Here is a 22492-nt window from a genome sequence, read left to right as displayed (position 1 = left end):
AGGAATCCTGACCCAAAGAAGGTCATGGCAGCAGGCGCAGGCTGGACAGTGCTGCTGAGGGGAGGATGTGGCTGCTGGGCGGCTCCTAACCTCCTCCTCCTTCTCCATGGCAGGTTCTCAGCAAAGGGCAGCCCCTGGGCCCCGCAGGAGTTCAGGTGTCGCTGCGAAACACGGGCACCGACGCGAAGATCCAGTCCACAGTTACCCAGCCTGGCGGAAAGTGAGTTAACGCTGTGCCACCTGCCTGTGGCGAGCGCTGGGCCCTGATGCTGGGGGTGGGGCTCTGGGTCGAGGGAGGCCTGGGTTCAGACCCTGATTCAGCCTCTTACCCTCAGACAGGTTCATACCCCACAGGGCCTCATGTTCCTTACCTGTGAAGTGCAAGTCTTTTGACCCATATCTAGCGGTGATGAGATGATTAAAAATGAGATAAATAAAGCACCCGCTGCAGGACTAAGCCTTCATTTACCGGCTGGGACTGGCTCTGGTTCCCAGGTGGCTCAGTGGTAAAGAACCTACCTGCTAATGCAGGAGACGTGGATTTGATCCCTGGTTTGGGACGATCCCTTGGAATAGGAAATGGCAGCCCACTTCAGGATTTTTGCTTGGAAAATTCCATGGGCAGAGGAGCCTGGTGGGCTACAGTCCATGGGGTCACGAAAGAATTGAACATGACTGAGCATGGTGTGGCGTGACACTGACTCGGGAGTCCAGCAGCCGGTTTGAATCCTGTTTCTCCCATTTGCTAGCTGTCTGCCCCACGGCAAGTTACTTAAGACTGCTATGCTTTGGTTTCTTCATTTATGAATGAGGATAATCATGGAACCTACCACCTAAGGTTATTGAGAAGATTAAATTATGATATTATTGTTTCAAACTGTCTGGCATAGAATATGCACTTAATAACTTTTAGCTCAATACAGATTAGCTCAATTACAATTTTTAAAAATCATTTTATCACTATTACATCGCAATCATTTTGTAGTTGGAACTGATGACTATTTAATTAACCTTGTTGAGTCAAATTTAAAGCATTTATGTAATGGATTTATATTGTTGCGTTGTAAATGTTAATAGATGTGCCAAGATTAATATCCGAATAGTTCCAGCTGATCATTTTGAAAGCATACAAATCACCATTGACTGCTTCAGTACACAAATCTGACTAAACTGCAAAATAGAAATTTATAATGAGCCTGTCAGTATATCATCCAATTTTTAACTGGTGCTTGTTGGAATTATATTTCAGTTTTGAAAAATACTTCTTGTTGCCTCTCCAACCCCCTCCTCTGATCTGTAGAAGGGAATGTAGGACTTTCATTTTCTCTGGTCTCAGTAATTTGCTGCTGGCCCTGCTGGGGAAAGGGACTTGAGCTTTCTGAACCCCCTTCCTGCACGCATGGAGAGTCATGTGCAGAACTGGGGTGCTGTGAGCACAAGCTAGAGGCTGAATCTGACCCAGACCGAAACCCAGTGGCAGTATCAGCACCCCTGTGGCCAGCGCGGCCCTGTGCAGTTATTACAGGAGACATCTGATGTGATAAATACCACTGCGGAAGAAGGAGCTGAGTTGAAATTTTGGCATTCCTGTCACTGGAATTAGCCCGCCTGTGGTCTGGTGCTTTTGCACATCTGAAGGGCTAACTGTGTCAGAATCCTGGACGCAGTGTTTCCAGCCTCAACTCATCTCACTCTGGTCTTGGTTTGTTCACAACTGCTAGAACAGTCTTTATCGGCTTCTGGTTTCATCACAGTTGCTTTGCGCAAGAGCCCAGAGTGGCTTCTGTTTGTTCCTGATAACAGATCTTAATAAACTCTCTGGGGTTGGAGTCAAGCTCGTTATCACCTGCCCCCTGACGCTTAGTGTCATCTTGTGTCAGCATCCGTCTCAGCTCAGCAGGCCTGTCCACCGATTGTTTCTTTCAATATTCTCCTTTAATTTTTTAATGAGTTCGATTAGTTACTTGATTATGGCCTTTTTTTTTTTTTAAATATTATTTTTCATCCTCACCATGTGGCGTGTGGGATCTTCATTCCCTAACCAGGGGTTGAACCCGTGCCACCTGCAGTGGAAGTGTGGGGTCTTAACCTCTGCACCGCCAGAAAGGTCCCTGTCCCCCATTCTTCACACATCTTTCCTCCCTTCCCACTTCTCTTCGTTTAGACGCTTCCCCTCTCCTCACCTCTTCATGCCTCTCTGTCGGCACACACTTGAATGATCTGTGACTGACCCCTGCTGAACCACAGGGGCTGGCGTTTAGACTAGAATCCCTGGGGCTGAAGGAAAACATCAGCCTTCCTTCTCGTTAACACACGAGCCCCTCTCCTTGCACACAGCCAGTGCCCAGTAAGTGCTGTCTGATGAGGATTTGAACAGCGAAGGATTGAATTTCATTTATGCTCCTTTAACTGGCTCAGGGCAAGTTTGTGGTAACTCATGCATCATTTTCTTGTGCTTGGAAGAGTAGTCCTAAATTAGAAATATTCAGGTTGCTGGGAGAAAGTGAAGTGATATTTTTTATTTCTTAGGTTTGCATTTTTTAAAGTTCTTCCTGGAGATTATGAAATCCTTGCAACTCATCCAACCTGGCCATTGAAAGAGGTGAGCATTTATTTCCATTATTTTGATGGCCATGCCAACAGTGTGCTGGTTTGGGGACAAATGGAGTGGTTTTCAATTTCGGGTATGAAATTATTTTATGTTTCTTCTAGAAGTTCATGGGAAAAACAGTGATGCTGCTGATTAGTTTGGTGGTGTTTATACAGGAAAACTCCCACACTGTAGCAGATGTTGCTTACGTTGGTTTCTGTTTTAGGTAACGACATTGTCTTCCTGCTGTGAAGTTGGTTTGTTATTAACTTATACCTATTTTAAGCTAAATCAACACCAGAGGGACCTGATGGGATTATTTTATTGTTCTTTTTTCTGTCTGTAACAGCAATACTTATTTTGAATTCTTGTTCTTGTGCCCAAGGAGAATATGTAAGAATGTTTATTGCAGCTTTGTTTGTAATAGCAGAATATTGCAAACAGCCTATATGTCCATGAAGGGGAGAGTGGACTGTGGTTTCATCACATGATAGAATTCTGTATATCAGCAATAATGAATGAACCAGAGCCACGCGTATCAATATGACTGTACTTCAAAACGTAACATTGAAGGGAAAAGGCAAGCTGCTGAAGGTCAAGGAAATATGATGCCATTTATATAGTGATTAGAAACACTTGTGATCAGAACCACTTCTGGATACATTCATATGTGGAAAAACTATAAAGATGCTGCAAATGGGAATGGCGAGCAGTGTATTCATCATAGTACTGATGTCTGCAGAGGGAGGGAGGAAGGGGTGTGTAGGTCTGCAGGGTCTGGAATTGCATTTCTTCTCTTTTATTCTTTGGCTGGTTGGAGCTTATATAGGTCTTCTTTGGTATAGATCCCTGTATCTTTATGTTTGACTGAAATAGTTTATAGTAAAAGATCGAAAAAAAGAAGACACCTACTAAATGTGGTTCTGTAAATAGCTGAAAAAACAGTTTGAAATAAGACCTAAAGGACATTTCAAAAGGTTAGTTTTTATATTGGTTTTTAAGGCTGTGTTTCATTCTTGCTAAAGAAGCATCAGAATTTCAGTTTTTACTCTGTGAGTTTTATGCATTTAAAAGTGATGATATAATTTCACACCTCGATGTGTCTGTATACTGTTTATGGTCTGGTTCTTAGGATTTTTCTTTTCTGGTCAACATTTTAAAATGTTTCACTTAAAACTCAGTAGCTTACACATTATAAATAGAATACGTTTTAAGATTTGCATTGTTCGTTAGTTGTATGCAAAAGGAATTTGAGTTTATTCATGTAAAATTGTGTTTTAAAGTAAAGCAGGCTATTAAAAGTCAGGAAAATGGTTGTCCTTTGGGGGAGCAGTATCAGGAAAGGAGCAGGAGGGGGCTTCTGAGGACACAGTGTCTGTTCTGTGTCTGGGTGCTGGTTCTGTTCCGTGCCTGGGTGCTGGATGCACGGTGTGTTTGGGAAAATAACTGTTCCTGTGTGAATTGTACTTTTAACGAAGAGATTAAAAATACATGGATGCATACCATTCAACATAGAAAAAAATGTTCATTAAAAAAAAATTGGAACATACAGAAGAACATAAAGGAGTGGAAATGGAGAATTTGGAAGGTGGAAAAGTGTAAAAGAAATAAAATGCCACCACCATCGTTTCCATTTTGCCGCTTTTCCCTGCACTTCATCTTGCCCATGAAAAACAGTTGTGATCATGCTACACATTCATATGCAGTTTTATACCATTTCATTTGTTGCTTTTCTCCGACTTAATATTTTAGTGGAAGCATGTCCTCCTGTTGTTAAATGCTTTGTGAGCGTCTGTCCTTTTGGAAGTTAAAATCTTCTTTTGTAGGCGAGCACCACTGTGCGAGTGACCAACTCCAACGCCAACGCCGCAGGTCCCCTCATAGTGGCCGGCTACAACGTGTCTGGCTCTGTCCGCAGCGATGGGGAACCCATGAAAGGGGTGAAGTTTCTTCTCTTTTCTTCTTTAGTGACCAAAGAGGTAAGCAAAGAGGAGTGAAGAAAAAGAGAGATTGTGGGCAGGGAGTGGAGGAGATGGGAGATCAGAGACTAAGAAATTCAGGTCAGTCACAGACATGGAAAACAAACTTAGGGTTACCCGAGGGGAAAGCTGGGCGGGGGAGGGATAAATTAGGAGCTTGACATTAACATATGCACACTACTGAATATAAGATAGATAAACAATAAGATCCTACTGTATAGCACAGAGGTGCATACATACTCGGTCATGTCTGACTCTTTGTGAGTCCATGGACTGCAGCCTACCGGGCTCCCCTGTCTATGGGATTTTTCAGGCAAGAATACTGGACTGGGTTGCCATTTCCTCCTCCAGGGGATAGCATGGGGAACTATATTCAGTATCTTGTAATAAACTGTATAATTGTGGTGCTGGAAAAGACTCTCGAAAGTCCTATGGACTGCAAGGAGATCAAACCAGTCAATCCTAAAGGAAATAAACCTTGAATATTCACTGGAAGGACTGATGCTGAAGTTGAAGCTCCAGTACTTTGGCCCCTTGATGTGAAGAGCCAATTTACTGGAAAAGACCCTGATGCTGGGAAAGGTTGAGGGCAGGAGGAGAAGGGGGTACCACAGAGGATGAGATGGTTGGATGGCATCACTGACTCAATGGACATGAGTTAGCACGCTATCTGGGCAATAGTGGAGGACAGGGAAGCCTGGTGTGCTGCAGTCCGTGGGGTCACAGAGAGTCAGACATGTCAGTGACTGAACAACAATAAGCTGTAATGGAGAAGAATCTGAAAAAGAATGTATATATATATAACTGAATCACTTTGCTGTATAGCAGGACATAATTCAACATTGTAAACCAACTGTACTTCAATTAAATAAAAAAATCAGGTCAAAGTTGATGGATAGTCTCACCATTTAAGAACCTTGTGTCTCTCTTTTGCTCACAATAAATTGAATGTCTGCTCTGGGAGGCAGTGTAATTCAGTGGAAAGTGCCCAGGCTTTGAAATCAAACAGACCCAGCTTCAGACAGATCCCAGCTCTGCCTCTGAGCAGCTGTGTGAACTTGGGCCAGTATGGTTTCTCATCCGGACTATGGTGATCCATGGTAGGGGAGGACAGTCAGGTGATTTTTTTTCTAAGAAGGCTATACCATTTTTAACTTTGCAAATGAAAATTGAAGTGTTAGTCACTCAGTCATGTCCAAGTCTTTGCAACTGCGTGGACTGCAGCCCACCAGGCTTCTCTTTCCATGGGATTCTCCAGGTAAGAATACTGGAGTGGATTGCCACTTCCTTCTCCAGGGGATCTTCCTGGCCCAGGGATCAAACCCAGATTTCCTGCATTACACTCAGATTCTTTACCATCTGAGCCCCCTGGGAAACCCTTAACTTTGCAAACTTGTATGTAAAAATTTTTACATTGTGCTCTGTTCTCTGCTGCATCGTAGGTTTCAGAAATATTTTGTGAAATAAAACTTATGCAAATTTTTTGAAAGGTGGCTATTTGATAATAATCAGAATGTGGAAGTGGAAAAGGAAGTCATTTTGGCCTTTTTCTCCTGACGTAGGATGTCCTGGGTTGCAACCTCTCCCCGGTGCCTGGGTTCCAGCCCCAGGACGAGAGTCTGGAGTACCTGTGCCACGCGGTCTCCAAAGAAGACGGCTCCTTCTCCTTCTATTCCCTGCCGAGCGGGGGCTACACTGTGGTGAGCAAATCTGACTTCCATTCTGTTTGTGTTTGGGAGTCTTAAGACAGGAGGTATCAGTACCCTTGGGTTATCAAAGGACCGAATGGTTGGCCTGCAGTTCCACAAACATTTTATTTAGCAGTAATTTAAGGTGTGGCTCTGTCTCCTCAGTAACAGGTGCAAAAAGCCTAAGTCTTTCCTCTTTTAAATGTGAGACCATTATGATTAGTAGTGTCTGTTTGCCCACTTTGAACCCCTGGTTATTTGTGGGCTGCTGGCTTTGAGTGTTAGTATTGATGGTTGAATCATGTTCCTGGCTCTTGGTAATTAACAGACATTTCGTTCCAGATTCCGTTCTATAGAGGAGAGAGGATTACCTTTGATGTTGCTCCTTCCAGACTTGACTTTACCGTGGAACATGACAGCCTGAAAATTGAGGTAAGACCTCCCTGCCTTCTGGAGGGACAGGTGTTGGAGTGCCCATTCCTGGGCACGGGTGTTGCAAACGTGTTAAAAAACAATTAATATTTATCTAAAAGTGCTGTTGGAAAAAGCAGAATCTTACACTTTCTTCCACTTTATTCTGGGATCCACGGAATCCTTCACATCGCTCACATAACATCTGTATCTTAGTGAATTGGAGCCCTAGTTTTATCTACTTCATTCAATGAGATGTGTTCACTGAGTGTCAGTGACATATATTTCAGATACTATTCCAGTGTTGGGCTTATTGGAGTAATTGAAAGAGGCAAAAATTCCTGTTCTTGTGTAATTCATGTTCTGATGGCAGAAAGAGACAATACATTTATAAATAAGTAAATCAGAAACTATATGAGAAGGTCTTGTGTTCTTTAGAAACAAAGCAAGAAAGGAGATTATACCGTTTCAAGGTCAAGTGGGGGTTGAGGTCTCCTAGGTTGTACTTGGGAAGGCCTCACGGGGAGGTGACTTTTGAGTAACAGCCTGAAGGGGAAGAGGCAGTGAAGTGTACTTACGTCTGTGGGAAGAGTGTGTAAGACACGGGAGTGGCAGGTGCAAAAGTCCTGAAGCAAGAGTGTGGCTAGGAGGTGTGGGGAACCCCCAGAGGCCAGGGTGGCTGGAACGGAGGGAGTGAAGTGGGGAGGAGGAGAGGGGGCCAGAGCGGTGATGGGGCAGGTCGTGCAGGTCCTGCTGGGCTTTCTGGGTGACAGTTGGCACCACGGAAAGGTTCTGAGCAGAAGCAGGTGTGCCCCCCTGCCTGCCAGGTTGAGCAGAGTCTGCAGGGGGCAAGTGGAAGCGAGGGACCAGCCCGGAGGCTGTGGCAGGAGGCCAGGTGAACTGACAGAGCCTGGGCCGTCTGGGGTGACAGGAGAGGCGATGGGTAGGGTGAGAGGTGGCCTGACAAGCTCCTTAGACCTAAAACAGGTGGTGAATGTGTTTTTCATCACATTTCCATCTTTAATTACAGAGGTAGAAGATGGTTACTATAGAAAATGTGCTGGGTCAAATCCCCAAAGAAAACAGCAGCCTTTTATAAGTGGACCACCTAGGGTTACAGTTATTGAAAAAATTAGATTTTAATCATTTTCTTTTACATCAGAAAGGACTACATTGAAGTAGCTTAACCGGGTGGAAGCTAGCTTTTAGGTCACATGCTCAGCGGGATTCTGACTCTGCCTTTTAAGATTCACTAAAGCATTTGATTGTTCTGCTGTGCACTGGAGGGGGGATGGGAGGGTAAAGGTCAAGCCCTTGGTGCTTCAAGGGACTTGCCAAGAAGGATGGGGGCAGGTGAGTGGGGAAACACATCTCCCGATTGCAAACCAAAGTTTTAAACAGACATGAGTGGAATTTCGGGAAGCAATCTATAAACTAAATAATGTAGGACCGTTGAGTCTCGTTCTTTTACTGTATTTCGCAGCATGTGGTTTAGTGGCAGGTACATGGCAGGTGCCTAATAAAGATGATTGTTGAGCGAATAGACGATTTAATAAGTGGGTTAACCACGTCTTTTTAGACAAAGAGCTATCTGACTAAAGAGGAAGCCATTTTCTTAAAGCTCTCAAATACCATCACATGCATGCATTCCATCCACTCATTCAGGAGTCATTTATTGAGTGCCTACTGTGTATCAGGTGACTGAGACAGAAGAGGTTCCTGTTTTCATGGAGCTCACATTCTAGTGGGAGGTAGACAAACTAGGAAGAAAATCAAACAAGGACTGGCTATTGGGAAGGTTTTTGCTGAAGCCTCTAAAGTAGATTAGTGTGATTGTCAGTGCGTGGCTGGGGCAAGAGGCAGGGGCTCCCGAGAGAAGGTAGTCGGAGAGGGTGTCTCGGAGGTGGTGACGGTTTGAGCAGAACCTGAAGGATGAGATGGGGCGGCCTGTCTCCCATCTTCTGCAGTTGTAGGAGGAGATCCAGGCCGAGGGAGCAGCTGGTATGAAAGCCCCACATGGTGAAGGCACGTGGGAACCCCAGATCAGGGTGGCTGGAGCCCAGCAGCTGTGGAGGGCTGGGCCCAGGCCCTCACAGGCAGGGAGGGTGCAGACACATAAACTGAGCTGAGAATGTGGGGTGAGGCGATGTGCAGCAGCCGGGGCTGAGTGATGGGGTGTAGGCAGACCTAGGACTTTGAATTCCGGTGTGGTGGGAAAGCCCGAGAGACCTTGCAGAGATGGAATCCACGCGACTGTGATGCTGGCGGCTGGGCAGCGGGGTGCACGGTGATCCTGGGTCTAGGCTGGGAGACTGCGGGGTGGCCTGGCCCCCGGAAAGAGCATCTGGAGGGGAGCGGGCATGGAGGGGTGCTCTCACGGGTCTGACTCAGTGGTCTCTGGGGAAGTCAGTCTCTCGATCTTTTTCATTCAGTTATTTGACAAATACCCATGTTTTGGGAATCTAAGGAGGAAGACAGACGTGGGAAAGGGTTGCTGGTGGGTGAGTTGGGAGGGAGCCGGGCTGTCGCAGGGGACCAGGAGGAGCCAGCGTGGGCCGGCGTGCTGAGCGGTGGCCCGAGGGGCCTAAGCGGGGCTTCCTCACTCAAGTACACGACAGCTTCTCCCTGTTCTCATCTTCAGCCGGTGTTCCACGTCATGGGATTCTCTGTCACCGGGAGGGTCTTGAATGGACCGGAAGGCGAAGGTGTCCCGGATGCGGTGGTCACCCTGAACAGCCAGATCAAAGGTGGGCAGACACGCTGGGCCCAGGCCTGGTTGCCAGGGCTGGGTTTTGCTACCGGGGGAAATGGAAAGGAAACAAAATCTTAACGACTCTGTGAAAACAAGCCAGCTTTCGGTATCGCCATGTAGATGAGGGACATGCAGCTGTTTTCGGCTCATCCTTTGTCAGCATGTTTTTGTTCTACAGTCAGAACAAAAGCTGATGGCTCGTTCCGCCTGGAGAACATAACCACCGGGACATACACCATCCACGCCCAGAAGGAGCACCTGTACTTTGAAACCGTCACGATCAAAATCGCACCCAACACGCCTCAGCTGGCGGACATCATCGCCACGGGGTAAGGGAATCGTGGGGGGTCCCGGGGCTTACGCTGGCGGTCAGCAGAGACCAGAACACCTTCGGTCTGACCTTGTGTTTCTGCCACGGAGTCTCATCCAGTCTCCGACACCTGTGGAGACGCAGCTGGCTTCTTTAGAAAGATCAGAGCTAAATGTTATAAACTGAAAGTACTTGGCTGTTGGCTGCTTCCCGAAAATCATCTTGCTTCAAAATTAAAGTGGGTTTACGATAGAAGAGGATATGTCGTGCCTGACTTCACATCTGTGGGGCCTTCCTTGGCTTAATTGGAAGGCAGTGTAGTTGGTTGAGAACGTTGTTTGTAAGGTGCTTCGGGTCATGGTCACAATTCTTCCTGTTTTGTTGTGCTTAGCGTGAGTTGTGAGGGGACATGCTGTGGTTGAATTCCTGTAGCTTCATCACACAGTGGCAATGTTTAGTGCAGAGAACCCTGGCCTTGGAGTAGAGTCTGGGTCTTTCTTATCTGCATGTTCCCTAGAGAGTGGAGGTGGGGGGAGGCTGCCATCTTTTCCTTGGCAATAGGTACTCAACTAAAAAGTTACTTGGTGGCTCAGTTGGTAAAGAATCTGTCTGCAGTGCAGGAGAGACCTGGGTTCAATCCCCGGGTCGGGAAGGTCCCTTGGAGAAGGGAATGACCACCCACTCCAGTATTGTTGCCTGGAAAATCCCATGGACAGAGGAGAGTGGCGGGCTATGGGGTGGGGCAGGGTCTGCATGGAGAGCGGCCTCTCAGAGCAGCATGGTGTGGATGAGGGATGGGGGCACAGCGCCTGGTGTTGCTGGAGTGGAAAGTGCTGAGCAGACGGAGGGAGCAGGTGTCGCAGGGCCTCTTCATGCCCCATTGGAAGTGGGGGGCATCAGGGAGAAAAGTCAAAGGCCAGTGAACAGTTGTAAGCATGGAGGTAACATGGTTAGATTTTTGTCTTCAGTGAGACACGTTGGTGCCATGGCGGGGAAGGCCTCGAAGGGTCGAGATGAGGGTGCAGGAGTCCTGAAAGCAGAGTTGACGAGAGCCTGTCTGATGGAGAAATGTCTCGGGGTTCCCAGCCCAAGGGGCAGTGTGGCCGCGGCCCTGGAGAGGAGCCAGGTGGGGCTGAGGCATCAGTTGTGACCACGGGGTCCGCAGGCCCACTAGGTGGCGCTCTTTACCAGGTGCTCAGATGGATTGTGACTCTGGAAGACTTGGTGGCAGAACCTTGCAAAGTGTAGGAGTGGGTAGAAGTGGATCTGTGGACCAGAAATAGAATGTCAGCCCTTGAGGGGCGGGGGCTTTAGATGTGACCTCCTGCCAGTCATGGGGGTCCAGGAGCTGAGCCCTGAAGATGTGCTTTACTGGCTTGGTCCCTGAGGAGGTTTTCTCTAGGCAGGTGGGGGCTCTGGGTCAGGGCTTCCGCGAGGAAGCAGACCCCCGAGGAGCCTCAGGAAGTGATCCTGGGCTTCAGTTCTCCCTTCACGAGCAGTTCTGAGCGCGACTCTGGGTGAGGCACCGAGGTGAACGCTGGGTGTGTAAAGTGAGCCAGACCAATGTTGCAAAGGCACGGCTGTGGTCTTCCTGGGCTTAAGGCGAGGAGTCAGTGACTCTAAGTTACGGAGGGTGTGCCGGAAGCGCTTGGGGACCCCCAGGGGACTTCCTTCAGGTTGGGGGCTGTGGAAGCCGAGACCTTCGGGAGGACTGAAAGGTAGCCGAGTGGACGACTTGGCAGGTGGAGGGGTCAGTGTGTTGCAGGAGGGGGGCTCCTCCTGGAAGTTTCTCTGGGAGAGGGGTGGGGGGGACAGACAGCATGGGTGGGGGTGACCGTGAGGCCTTGTGGCCATCTTGTGTGGGTGAGCTGTTCCCCAGCTGAGTGGAGACCCTGGATGGGTTTTCAGCAAGGGAGCTGTGAATCAGGGTGCTTTGGAAAGATTTTCTTTTCTTCTCCTGACTGCTGTGTGGGGAATAAATGGGGCGAGGGGAGACAGAGTAAACTTGAGGGAGTAAATAGGAGGTGCTGGAGGAGTTTGCTGGAGGAGATGGTGACCAGTGGGACCTGAGACTGGGTTCTGGGGGGAGGGAAGGAGTGGGTAAGCTTGATGGGTGATAGGCCTGTGCCTCAGAGCCCAGGTTTCCTGTTTTAGCCATTTGGGTAGATGGAGGAGGTACCATCCCCATTCATGGAGGTAGGGAAACGTAGTTTAATCTTACATTTATTCTTTGAAATGGAATTTTGAATCAAAGAGAAACAGCATTCTTTGAATATCTTTGGAAAAGCTGATCATTTTTCTTTTGGTTCATATAGCACATTTGTCTTTTAATTCGTTGATATTTCTTACTTTTTCTTTCATGCTCTTTTAAAACATTATTTATTTGAAAAAAGAAAAAAACTGAGTTAAATGACAGAATGTAGCTATCTCACTAGGCACCAAAATTACTAATTTTTCTCCATAAATGTATTAAATTCTGATGAAAGAATTTTTTTTTCCAGAGTTTAAACTTTTTATTTTGTATTGGGGTATAGCCCATTACCAGTGTTGTCTGATGAAAGAATTTATTGACACAAATTGATTTTTAAGGGCTTCAATATAACAAACACTTTCCTACCAGCTTTTTAGTTCTTTTTCTAAATGAATGTGTATTTGAGGTGTAGTGTAATTGGTCACTTCTCTTTAATGGCGAATATGAGCTAAAACACATCATATGGTTAAAGTATTAAAACTTAAGGAAGGGGGTTCCAGTTGTAATGAATAAGGGGACCTCCCCCCACCGAAAAAGACACAAATGAAGAGTGTATGGAAGGGCCTTGAGAACAATTCTTTAAGTATTCCCTTCCTGTCGATTTTCTCTGAAAGCACACAGCACAAAAAAGAGGCAAACCTTTGCATCCAGATCAGGGGTTGGCACACTTTTTCCATCAAGGACCAGAGAATAAGTATTTTAGACTTCATGGGCCCATACAGTCTTTGTGACGAAGCCCACCATAGACAATTCATAAATGAATGGGCGTGGCCATGTTCCAGGAAAACTTTATGTGCGCACACTATAATGATGTACTTTTTATATGTCACGAGATAGTCTTTTGATTTTTTTTTTCTTTTTAACCCTTTAAAAGTGTGAAAACCATTCTTAGCTCATGATTCCAACCAAAACAGGTGGCTGGTGTGACTTGACCCGTGGGCTGTGATGTCTTACCCCCTGCTCTCCAGCCTGAACCCTGGTGGCCAGCCTGCACGTCCGTCTAGAGCAGTGGTTCCCAACCTTTTTGGCACCATCCATCTAGAGCAGTGGTCCCCAGCCTTTTTGGCACCAGAGACCTGTTTTTTTTTTTTTTTTCTTTTTTGAGATCTGTTTTTTGGAAGACAGTTTTTCCATGGTCTACGGGGAAGGAGGGGGATACTGTGATGATTCAGGTCTTTATTTATTGTGCGCTTTATTTCTTTATGACATCAGCTCCACCTCAGATCATCAGGCATTAATTAGATCCAGGAGGCTGGGACCTCTGCTCTGGAGAGATGACTGTGGCCTGCACCGCTTCATGGTTCCTTCTGCTGTTTTTTCTTTGCAGCCGAGTGGGCATGCCAGCATCTAGTGCACCCCATTATTGTCCAGCACTGAATCCAGCATTTTTTATTTACTTCCTGTCAAAAGTAGCAACTGATTTTTATCTAAAGCAATTCTCTTGAAGATTACAAAATGTAAATTTTAGGCAGTTGAAGAATTGCTTGTGACCTCTGGCTGTGGGACATGATTACAACTGACTAAACATGAAGACGGCCACTCAGTGGACACTGGGCTTTGCTGGTTTTTATTAGTGGGTAGATGTGCCTTTCATGTGCTTCTGGAAATGTGCCATGTCGTACTTTACACTCTGCTCATTTGCAGTCTCCAGTCTGAGTCATTACCTTAATAGGGCTTTTCAATTATAAGTTGCTTCTGTAGCTCCTAGCTCCTAAGGAGTTCAATTTTAGCTCTGCATTTCTTTAAACTTAATTACCTTTCCTATTCAGATCTCTCAGATTGCTTTTCTCTGTGCATTATATATAATCACAGGCGAGGAAGCCGTCTTTGATAACCCTGCCTTGTTTTATTGCCTGGGTAATACCACACTTCCTTAGGCAGCTTACAGCTCTTGCTTTTAAGGACTCGTCCGCATTCTTGGTTGTGGCTGCTCCACTGTCAACGACCCAATTACCTGAAACATTTTTATCATCCACAAATTGTCTGAAAACCGCTTCTGCAGTGGGGAATGGCCAGCTGTCACCCAGAACACACAAACAGCCCCAGGCCCTCCCTCTGCCTTTCCATGTGCAGAAAGAGGTCCAATCTTCTTTTTAATGATTGCTTATAAAACTGGAGTTGTTTGGTCTGTATTCCTGTCTCTTCATTAAGATCACACTAGTCCCAGGGATGAGGGCTGGAAGCGGGATGCAGAGTCTGGGTTGCCAAGCACCTTTCCTGTGATAATTGAGTTCTCCTGCTGGGCTGAATGGTCCTCTTGTTGCAGGTTCAGTGTCTGTGGCCAGATATCAATCATTCGCTTCCCTGACACAGTCAAGCAGATGAGTAAATACAAAGTTGTCCTGGCCTCTCAAGACAAGGACAAGTCTCTGGTCACCGTGGAGACGGACGCTCAGGGATCTTTCTGTTTTAAAGCGAAACCAGGGACCTACAAAGTTCAGGTATGACGAGTTTTGTTCTGTTTAAGATATTTGAAAAACAAACAAACAACAACAACAATGATTTGAAAGGATTGTTTTAGGATGGGCTCAGAGAAGGAGCGTTTTCGTTCGCAGCTGCTTGTTTTGACCACGTTACATTCCCGCGTGTCACGGTCAGTAGAGCAGATCGGCAGCTGGCTTGAAAGGGTGCAACAGGTGTTTCTCTTCCCGTCCTGATGTTTATTAGGGGTTAGCACCAGGCTGCCAGTCACATGTCTGCCTCCTCAGGCTTCTGGCTGCTGTAGAATATCCATGGGTCCCCAGAAGAGATCAGAGTGAACTCTCTATTAGTGGCAGCTCAGTTACATCCACAGAGCATGGCTTCTGGACCTTGAGGCCAAAATGAAGCTTACATTTCCTGCCCTGCTGTAAATCGGAGATGCTGAGCAGGCACCCCCGATTCCTCTATCCATCTCCCTGGTGAAGAAGCCGGGGAGACCCTGGCCTGTGGTCTCACCACTGGGGTGAAGGCCTGAGCACAGGTGGGGGCAGGAGGCCAGAGGTAAGACAGAAGCAGAGGTTCAGCCCAGCAGCCCTGCACTGAGACCATGTCAACTGTTGCTCCTTCTCCTCCGTGGGGAGGAGCAGGGGATGGGCGAGGGGAGGGAGTCAGGGAGGGTGCTTCTAAGACTTTGCTCTCCTCCAGGCCAGTGGGATCTCCGCACTCTGAGGAGGTGGGGTAGGGGCACAGCCTTCCCCCTGCATCCATGAACAGCATGCTGTATGGGTGGTCAGCTCCTTTACCAGCCAGCCCGCTTCTTGTGATGTTGGTCACATAGACAAGCCTTTAGAGACTCCTTCAGAGGCACAGCCAGGGACTTTTCCAAGGAAGGACAGCTCTGGAATGTGATCTCTCTAGGGATGAAGAAGGCCAACACCGCCTCCTCTCCCAGCCCCTCTTGTGAGCCTGAGAAAGGCACGCAGAAATGAGGGAGGAAGAAATGGCCCAGGTCCACTATGGTCATCCACGTGGCTCCACAGGCTCACAGTTTGTCACGAGTGACCTCACGCCAGAATCAGGTTCTAGGATTTAGTGTGGTCTCCACCCAGGATACACACAATCGATAACAGCTTTGTGTGCCCCGATATGCTTTTGTGTGCACCCTGACACCACGAAAGGTTGGTGTTCTATGTCTGATTAGAAATACAGTTTCTTCACACCAGCAATATGCAGATTTGTTGTGATTCTAAAACTATGCCTAGGAATGAACCTTCTCCTTCAGAATCCGTCTAGCCTCAGGCCCAGATGGATGATCCGGTGTCCTGTTGGCCAGGGAGCAGCGACCCTGGTGCAGCCGCTGACCTCGTCCTGTGTGTCTGGCAGGTGATGGTTCCTGAGGCAGAGGCCAGGGCGGGGCTGACGCTGAAACCCCAGACGCTGCTGCTGGCTGTGACCGACAGGCCTGTGATGGACGTGGCCTTTGTGCAGTTTTTGGCATCGGTTTCTGGGAAAGTCTCTTGTCTGGGTAAGACGTCAGTTGAAAGCAAGAACGGATGAGTTCGAAGAGGCAGGCTGAGAGAGGCGGGATTTGGGTGGGCTCTTCCTCACTGGGCGGCGGCGAAGGTGACAGCAGAAGCTGATCGGGGGAGTGCTGTGTGTGAGGCCGTGCTGTGTGCGGTTCTTTCTGAATAATCGCCGCAATCACCGGAAACATTTCTCTGGGAATACTCCTGCTTTGGCTCCCAAAAGAACATGTGGGATTCTTTTTCTGAAAGGAGTTGGGCCCAGGTTTCAGTCCCAGCTCTGTCATTTACCAGTATGAGACTGTAAGCATTTACTTGCCCAGCCTCAGTTTTCCTTCAATAAAATGGGAATATGGCTGCTCTCAGAGGGTTTTCATGAGGCTTAAATGTGGTCATATCAAGAGGCTGTATAGCGTAGTGGTTATGACCATAGACTCCGGAGCTGGATCACATGTGTTTGAACCATTGCTGTGTGATGTAGGGTAAGTGACTTAACCTCTCTGTGCTTTGAGTCCCTCATCTGTAACGTAGGGATGTTAATAGTACCTGCCTCACAAGGTTATTGTGACGATCAAAGGAGTTAATGTGTGTATGGTAAAGAATCTGCCTGCAATGTGGGAGACCCAGGATTGATCCCTGGGTCAGGAAGATCCCCTGGAGAAAGGCATGGCAACCCCCTCCAGTCTTCTTGCCTGGAGAATCCCATGGACAGAGGAGCCTGGCAGGCTACAGTCCATAGGTTCTCAAAGAATCTGACACGACTGAGCAGCTAACACTTTTTTCATAGCCATTAGAAGTACCTGGAACACAGCAAGAGCCATATAAATCTTTGCCATTATTTGTAATATGATGATGATGATGATAAAGGGCCCAGTTCTGTAGCTGGTATGAAATGGGCATTCAGGAAAGTTTCACTGCCTGTCTGACTTTTTCTCTGGCTCCCCTTGGTGCTCCATAGATACTGTTTCTGCCAGTGCAGTAAATGCTGGGCAGCCTCATTGCTTGGTGCCAGTGCCTTACGTGATGGGAGAGGTGGGGATGTGGGGAAGTGTCTTAGAATCAAGTAGATGCCTGTTAGCTTTGAAGGACCCCTCCTGGGGCTGCCCTCCAGGAGCTAAGTGGTAGCAAGCAATACATAGCAGCTGAGGGTTGGAACAGGTGCTGTGGTTCCCAAAGCCGCCAAGCGAGGCCCCTGCATCTTTTCTCTGCAGACACTTGCGGTGACCTGCTGGTGACCCTGCAGTCCCTGAGCCGCCAGGGCGAGAAGCGGAGCCTCCACCTCTCTGGCAAGGTCAACTCGATGACTTTCATGTTTGACAACGTGCTGCCCGGAAAATACAAGAGTAAGAACTGAAGGCAGCACTTCCTGTCTCTGTAAAGTTTCTGAAAACTCGCTCTCTAGTTGCATCCCAACTGTACTTGTTTAACTCTTGTTTGTCTTTGTCCTTTGACCTTGAATTTGCATTATTTAGCTTGGGCAGTAATGCAGGAGTTGAGGCTTCTGAACCAACTGCCACCTCATCAGGATGATCCACACACTTCTCATGCCATTTTATTTGTAAATTCCTGAAAACAGTGTCACATGATTACACTGATGTATTCTACCACTTAGCAGCTGTGTGAGCCTGGTAGCTTACTTGATCTCCCCGGGACTCGGTTTCCCCTTCTGAAGTAGGAGTCACAGAACCTTTCTGCAGAGTGATGGAATCCGGTTTGTAAAGCCCCGGCACAGTGCCTGGGAAGGAGAAGGCACTTTTCCTCATCTTCCTCAAGAAGCTGCCCATTGCCTATATTTTTGCTCTGTCAGAATTGAGCTTGAAGCTGCTGGCTGTAAACAGCCTCGAAAGTAGTAGACTGATTTTTCAGGCAGATTGTATTTTCTGTTAATGTTGGGTGTTGGCAAACTATAATCTGAAGGCAGCTGCCTGTTTTTATGAAAAACAGTTTTATTGGAACACAGCCACACCCATTTGTTTGTGTGTCATCTGTGGCTGCTTGTGTGCTGCAGAGGCCGAGTTGAGTAGTTGAGACTTGTGTGGCCTGCAGAGGTGAAAATATTTACTCTCTGGCCCCTTAGAGAGCAAGTTTGCCAGTGTCTGAATATCTTACCTATAGCCTGGTCTTAGGCTCAGTTGGATTTCCTTGTTAGTGATTTTAATGGCCATTGGTTTCAGTTGTTTTTTTTTTTTTAAGCAATTACTTACTCCCAGCATGGCCAGCTCTGTATATATACCTACACACACATATTTGTTTGTATGTATGTGCATATAGGGGCTTCCAAGGTGGTTCAGTGGTAAAGAATTTGCCTGCCAAAGCAGGAGACAGAGATTTGATCTCTGGGTTGGGAAGATCCCCTGGAGAAGAGCATAGCAACCCACTCCAGTATTCTTGCCTGGAGAATTCGGTAGAAGAGCCCGGCAGGCTACTCTCCGTGGAGTCTCAAAAGAGTCGGACACGACTGAGCGACTTAACAATAAGAACAGCATGTGTATAAACTCACTCACGCACTTCATTAACACTGTTTTTCTGGGGGTATTCAGGGAGGTGGTGTGCTCTGCCCACATGGGTGTCCATGTCATGTCCTTTGCAGTCAGCATCCTGCATGAAGACTGGTGCTGGAAGAACAAGAGTCTGGAGGTGGAGGTTCTGGAGGACGATGTGTCCGCCGTTGAGTTCAGGCAGACGGGCTACATGCTCCGGTGCTCCCTTTCCCACGCCATCACTCTGGTAAGCGGGCTGCTGAGGATGCTCTTATTTGGAAGGACACTCACCTTTTGGAGAGCGAGAAAGACTAGTGTGCCAAGAGGATCATCAGCATAGTCAAGCCAGATTTCCTTTTCTGCCCCTCAGCTCACCCACCTATTATGGAAACACTGTCAGGAAGCATTTTAAGTCCCTTAGTGGAAAGATGCCTTTGTTGGGGAGAGTTCCTCGTCCTGGCTCCACGTTAAACTCTGACTAGTGATTTTGGAAAGCCGTTGATGTAGTGCAGAGCATGTGGACTTTGTAGGCCCTACCAAGTTCAAGTAATGTTTGTGAGCCTCCATTTTTCCTTCTGAACTTGAGATCGTAATACTCCCCAGGGTTGTAGTGAGGTATGAGCAAATCTCTCACGTATTTGAAGTTTTCCTGCGTACCCTGCTCTTTCTTAGGAACAGGTGCAGCTGAGCAGAGTTGGTTGTCCTCTTGCAGTCTCTGTGGCTGGGTTGGCAGTTACCCAGTGGGTTTTAGGATGGGAGCACCTGTGTGGCCCTGCGTAGGTCTGTTCCTGAGCTTCGTATAATCTTCTGACTTCTAGCAATGGCAGGTGTCATTGTCAGGTCTCAGTGGCAAAAGGGGGGCAAACGACAATTAAGCGGCTACTTATATTAGACACCAGAGCAGTGAGACTGGTCTCTCTAATGCCAGTTGAATGCTCGAATCACTTAACTACAAATGGTCCACAGACAGCTTTGTTACAGGAAACAGGTTGATTAATATCCAGTTGAGAACAAGCGAGAGACATTCGGGAAACCAGTCCTTGATTTCCATTTCTCTTAGACTAAGAACATACTCCTAATGACGGCCAGCCCTTCACTGACTCCCGTCTTACCCCTACCCCTCACCTCCTCATTCACTAGCTGCCTCCAGTTCCACACCAAGCTCGGTCCCTTCTCTGGGCCTTTGCACATACTCTTCTCTGCCTGAAATACTGTGTCTTCTCCGCAACTGAGTGTAATTGCTTTTTTTCATCATTCAGGCTGAAGCCCCAGCGTTACCTGCTCGGGGGGTGGGGGGTGGGGGGACCTATCTTGAGGCCAAGCTGAACAAGCCTCTGCAGAGGGCAGTCTGTCCTGCTCCCTGTTTATTTCCTGCTAAGCTCTGTGACTTCCTAGCTGACATCTACTGACTTCTCTGTTGACTGCATGGATTTTCTGTCTTCCCATATCACAACGTAATCCACGCTGAAAACAAGAGCCGTGGCAGCAACCAGGGCCCAGCCTTGGGTCAGCCGCATGGCAGGTGCTCAGTAAATGTTAGTTGACTGAATGAAAAAGATCACGTTTCTGTTGGAAGTTTTGGAAGGCTTTTAATTTTCCCCTGGTATCTAGCTGTTCAAATGATTAATGTGCAAAACAGATGACTGGTTCAGAAGCAGAAAGCTTATTCCTCGTCTGGGTGTCTCCGTCTTCCCTGGTAAGGCATCGTCTTGGCTTTGTTCTTGTAGGAATTTTACCAGGATGGGAATGGACCCGAGAACGTGGGGATTTATAACCTCTCCAAAGGAGTCAACCGGTTCTGCCTGTCCAAGCCTGGTGAGTCTGGAAGGATCAATGTCCTCTGAGCGAGGGAAATGGAGAGGCTCTTGAGAGTGTTTTCAGAGGTGTTTTTCCCCATCTCGGTTCAGTTTGCATCAAGCTATCGATTTTGGTTGTGGGTAATGCCTCTGGAGGGAGCAGCATTTTTACCCAGAGAATTAGAGCTGGGGGTTGGCACATGTTCCCAGGCTCTTGAGTTTGAGTTGAGTCCAAACCACGGGGCCCTTTCACTTTGAAAAATCGAACACCATCAGCCCATGATCTCTCCTGCTGAGTGATCACTCTCACCTTGCTTAAAATCCTCCAGTGGCTTCTTTTTCTCTTTGTTAATCACTTCATTGAGATGCAATTTGCAGACCATAAAATTCACCCACTTAAAATGTACAATACAGTGATTTTTAGTAAATATACCTAGCCATAACAGCCATATAATTCAGTTCAGAACATTTTCATTGTTCCAGTGATTCCTTCCTGTATGTTTACAATTCATCCCTGTTCCCAGCTTTTGGCAGCCACTAATCTGTTTTCTGTCTCTATGAATTTGCCTTGTTTGCACACTTCAAATAGTGAAGTCATACAATACTGTTATTTTTTAGGCTCTTTTCACTTAGCATAATGTTTTTGACGTTCATTCAGGTCATAGCAGATATTAATAATTTGTTCCTTTTTATTGGTGAACAGTATTCCATAGCATGGATATATCACAGTTTGTGTATCCATTCACCAGTTGGTGGGTATTTGAATTGTTTCCAGTTTGGGGCTATTATAAATAATGTTGATGTGAACATTTGTGTACAGGTTTTGTGTGGACATCTGTTGGGGAGATATCTAGCAATGGAATCAAATGATAAATTTATGTTTAATTTGTTAAGAAACTGCCAAAATATTTTCTGAAAAAGTATTTGCCGTTAATTTGTTAAGAAACTGCCAAAATATTTTCTGAAAAAGTTGTATTTGCCGTTTGATAGTCCCACCAGCTATGTCTGAGGGTTTCAGTTTTTCTACCTCTTTACCATTATTTGTTATTATCTTTTTGATTTGTAGCATCCTGGTGGCTCTAAAGTAGTATCTCATTGTAGTTTTATTTTGTGTTTTCCTAAGGAATAATTTAGGGACTTCTGTTGGTTCTCAAGATAAAGTGCAGTAGCCTCACTTCCCACAGTTTCAGTTACCTCTGGTCAACTGCAGTCCAAAAATATTAAATGGGAAATTTCAGAAGTAAACAGTTTATACCTTTTAAATTGAGTGCCTTCTGAGTAGCATGGTGAAGTCTCTGACTGTCTTGCTCCTGTCTGACCCTTTGGCACATCTACATATATGTTACCCACCTGTTAAGTGTAGGTAAAACTTAGTACATAGAGGGTTTGGTACTGTCTGCGATTTCAGGCATCCACTGGGGGTCTTACCACGTATACACCACAGATAGGGCACAGTCATGTATAAAACCCTTAATCAGACCTTGAACTCCTGTGTAATCTAGCTCTACCTGTCACCCTCTGTTCCAGGCACTGTTTCTGTGTTTTAATTAGGATGCCTTTGGCTGCAGGTAACAAAATCGGTATGACAAACCCCGACAAGTAGGGTTAATTTGATTCATTAACAAAGACTAGCAGCGGGACTTCTCTGGTGGTGCAGTGGTTAAGATTCTACCCTTCCAATGCAGGGCACACGGGTTTGATCCCTGTTTGGGGACCTAAGATCCTGCATGCCATGCAGTATGGCCAAAAAATGAAAAACAAAACAAAGACTAACAGCTCAGGCGTGGGTTCAGATGGTAGGTGTTAGGGTTGGTGTCTTTGTGATTCTTTTAGTCCTTTCCCCCCTCTTTTTTTTTTTAATGAACTATGCGCCTTTTTTTTTTTTTTTTTTTTAAATTTTTAAGTGTATTTTGGGCTTGGTCTTCATTAGTTTGTGGGCTTTTCTTTCGTTGCAGTGAGCAGGCTTCTCATTGTGGTGGTTTCTCTTGTTGTTGAGCACGGGCTCTCGGGCACGTGGGCTTCAGTAATTGCAGCTCCTGGGCCCTAAAGTGCTGGCCCAATAGTTGTGGTGCAGTGGCTGAACAACAGCAGAACGGGCTTAGTTGCTCCGTGGCGTGTGGAATCTTCCTGGACCAGAGTTCAAACCCTTGTCTCCTGCATTGGCAGATGGATTCTTTACCACTGAGCCACTAGGGAAACCCCCACTTGGTTTTTTTTTATTTTCTGCTTCGTGTTTTCAAGGTGCCTACTGTTGCTCCAGAAAACTTACGTCTAAGGCAAGAAGATGAGAG

The 22492-nt window shown here is 46.7% G+C and overlaps 1 protein-coding gene across 1 annotated transcript in view; it reads left to right on the top strand.

Annotated features, from left to right (window-relative positions):
• The window catches only part of LOC102403829 (nodal modulator 1), a 58520-nt gene that overhangs the window by 12709 nt on the left and 23319 nt on the right, over positions 1 to 22492 (top strand). The window contains exons 5-16 of the mRNA XM_006050065.4: positions 114 to 220; positions 2530 to 2602; positions 4417 to 4569; positions 6132 to 6269; positions 6600 to 6689; positions 9310 to 9415; positions 9599 to 9749; positions 14248 to 14422; positions 15786 to 15927; positions 17137 to 17268; positions 18516 to 18652; positions 20133 to 20220. Coding sequence (XP_006050127.3) covers positions 114 to 220; positions 2530 to 2602; positions 4417 to 4569; positions 6132 to 6269; positions 6600 to 6689; positions 9310 to 9415; positions 9599 to 9749; positions 14248 to 14422; positions 15786 to 15927; positions 17137 to 17268; positions 18516 to 18652; positions 20133 to 20220 — 1492 coding nt within the window. The remainder of the gene's footprint in view (positions 1 to 113; positions 221 to 2529; positions 2603 to 4416; positions 4570 to 6131; positions 6270 to 6599; positions 6690 to 9309; positions 9416 to 9598; positions 9750 to 14247; positions 14423 to 15785; positions 15928 to 17136; positions 17269 to 18515; positions 18653 to 20132; positions 20221 to 22492) is intronic.

This window comes from Bubalus bubalis, chromosome 24 (genome assembly GCF_019923935.1).
Source record: "Bubalus bubalis isolate 160015118507 breed Murrah chromosome 24, NDDB_SH_1, whole genome shotgun sequence".
Classification (NCBI taxonomy): domain Eukaryota; kingdom Metazoa; phylum Chordata; class Mammalia; order Artiodactyla; family Bovidae; genus Bubalus; species Bubalus bubalis.
This window is presented reverse-complemented; position numbering and strand designations above follow the sequence as displayed.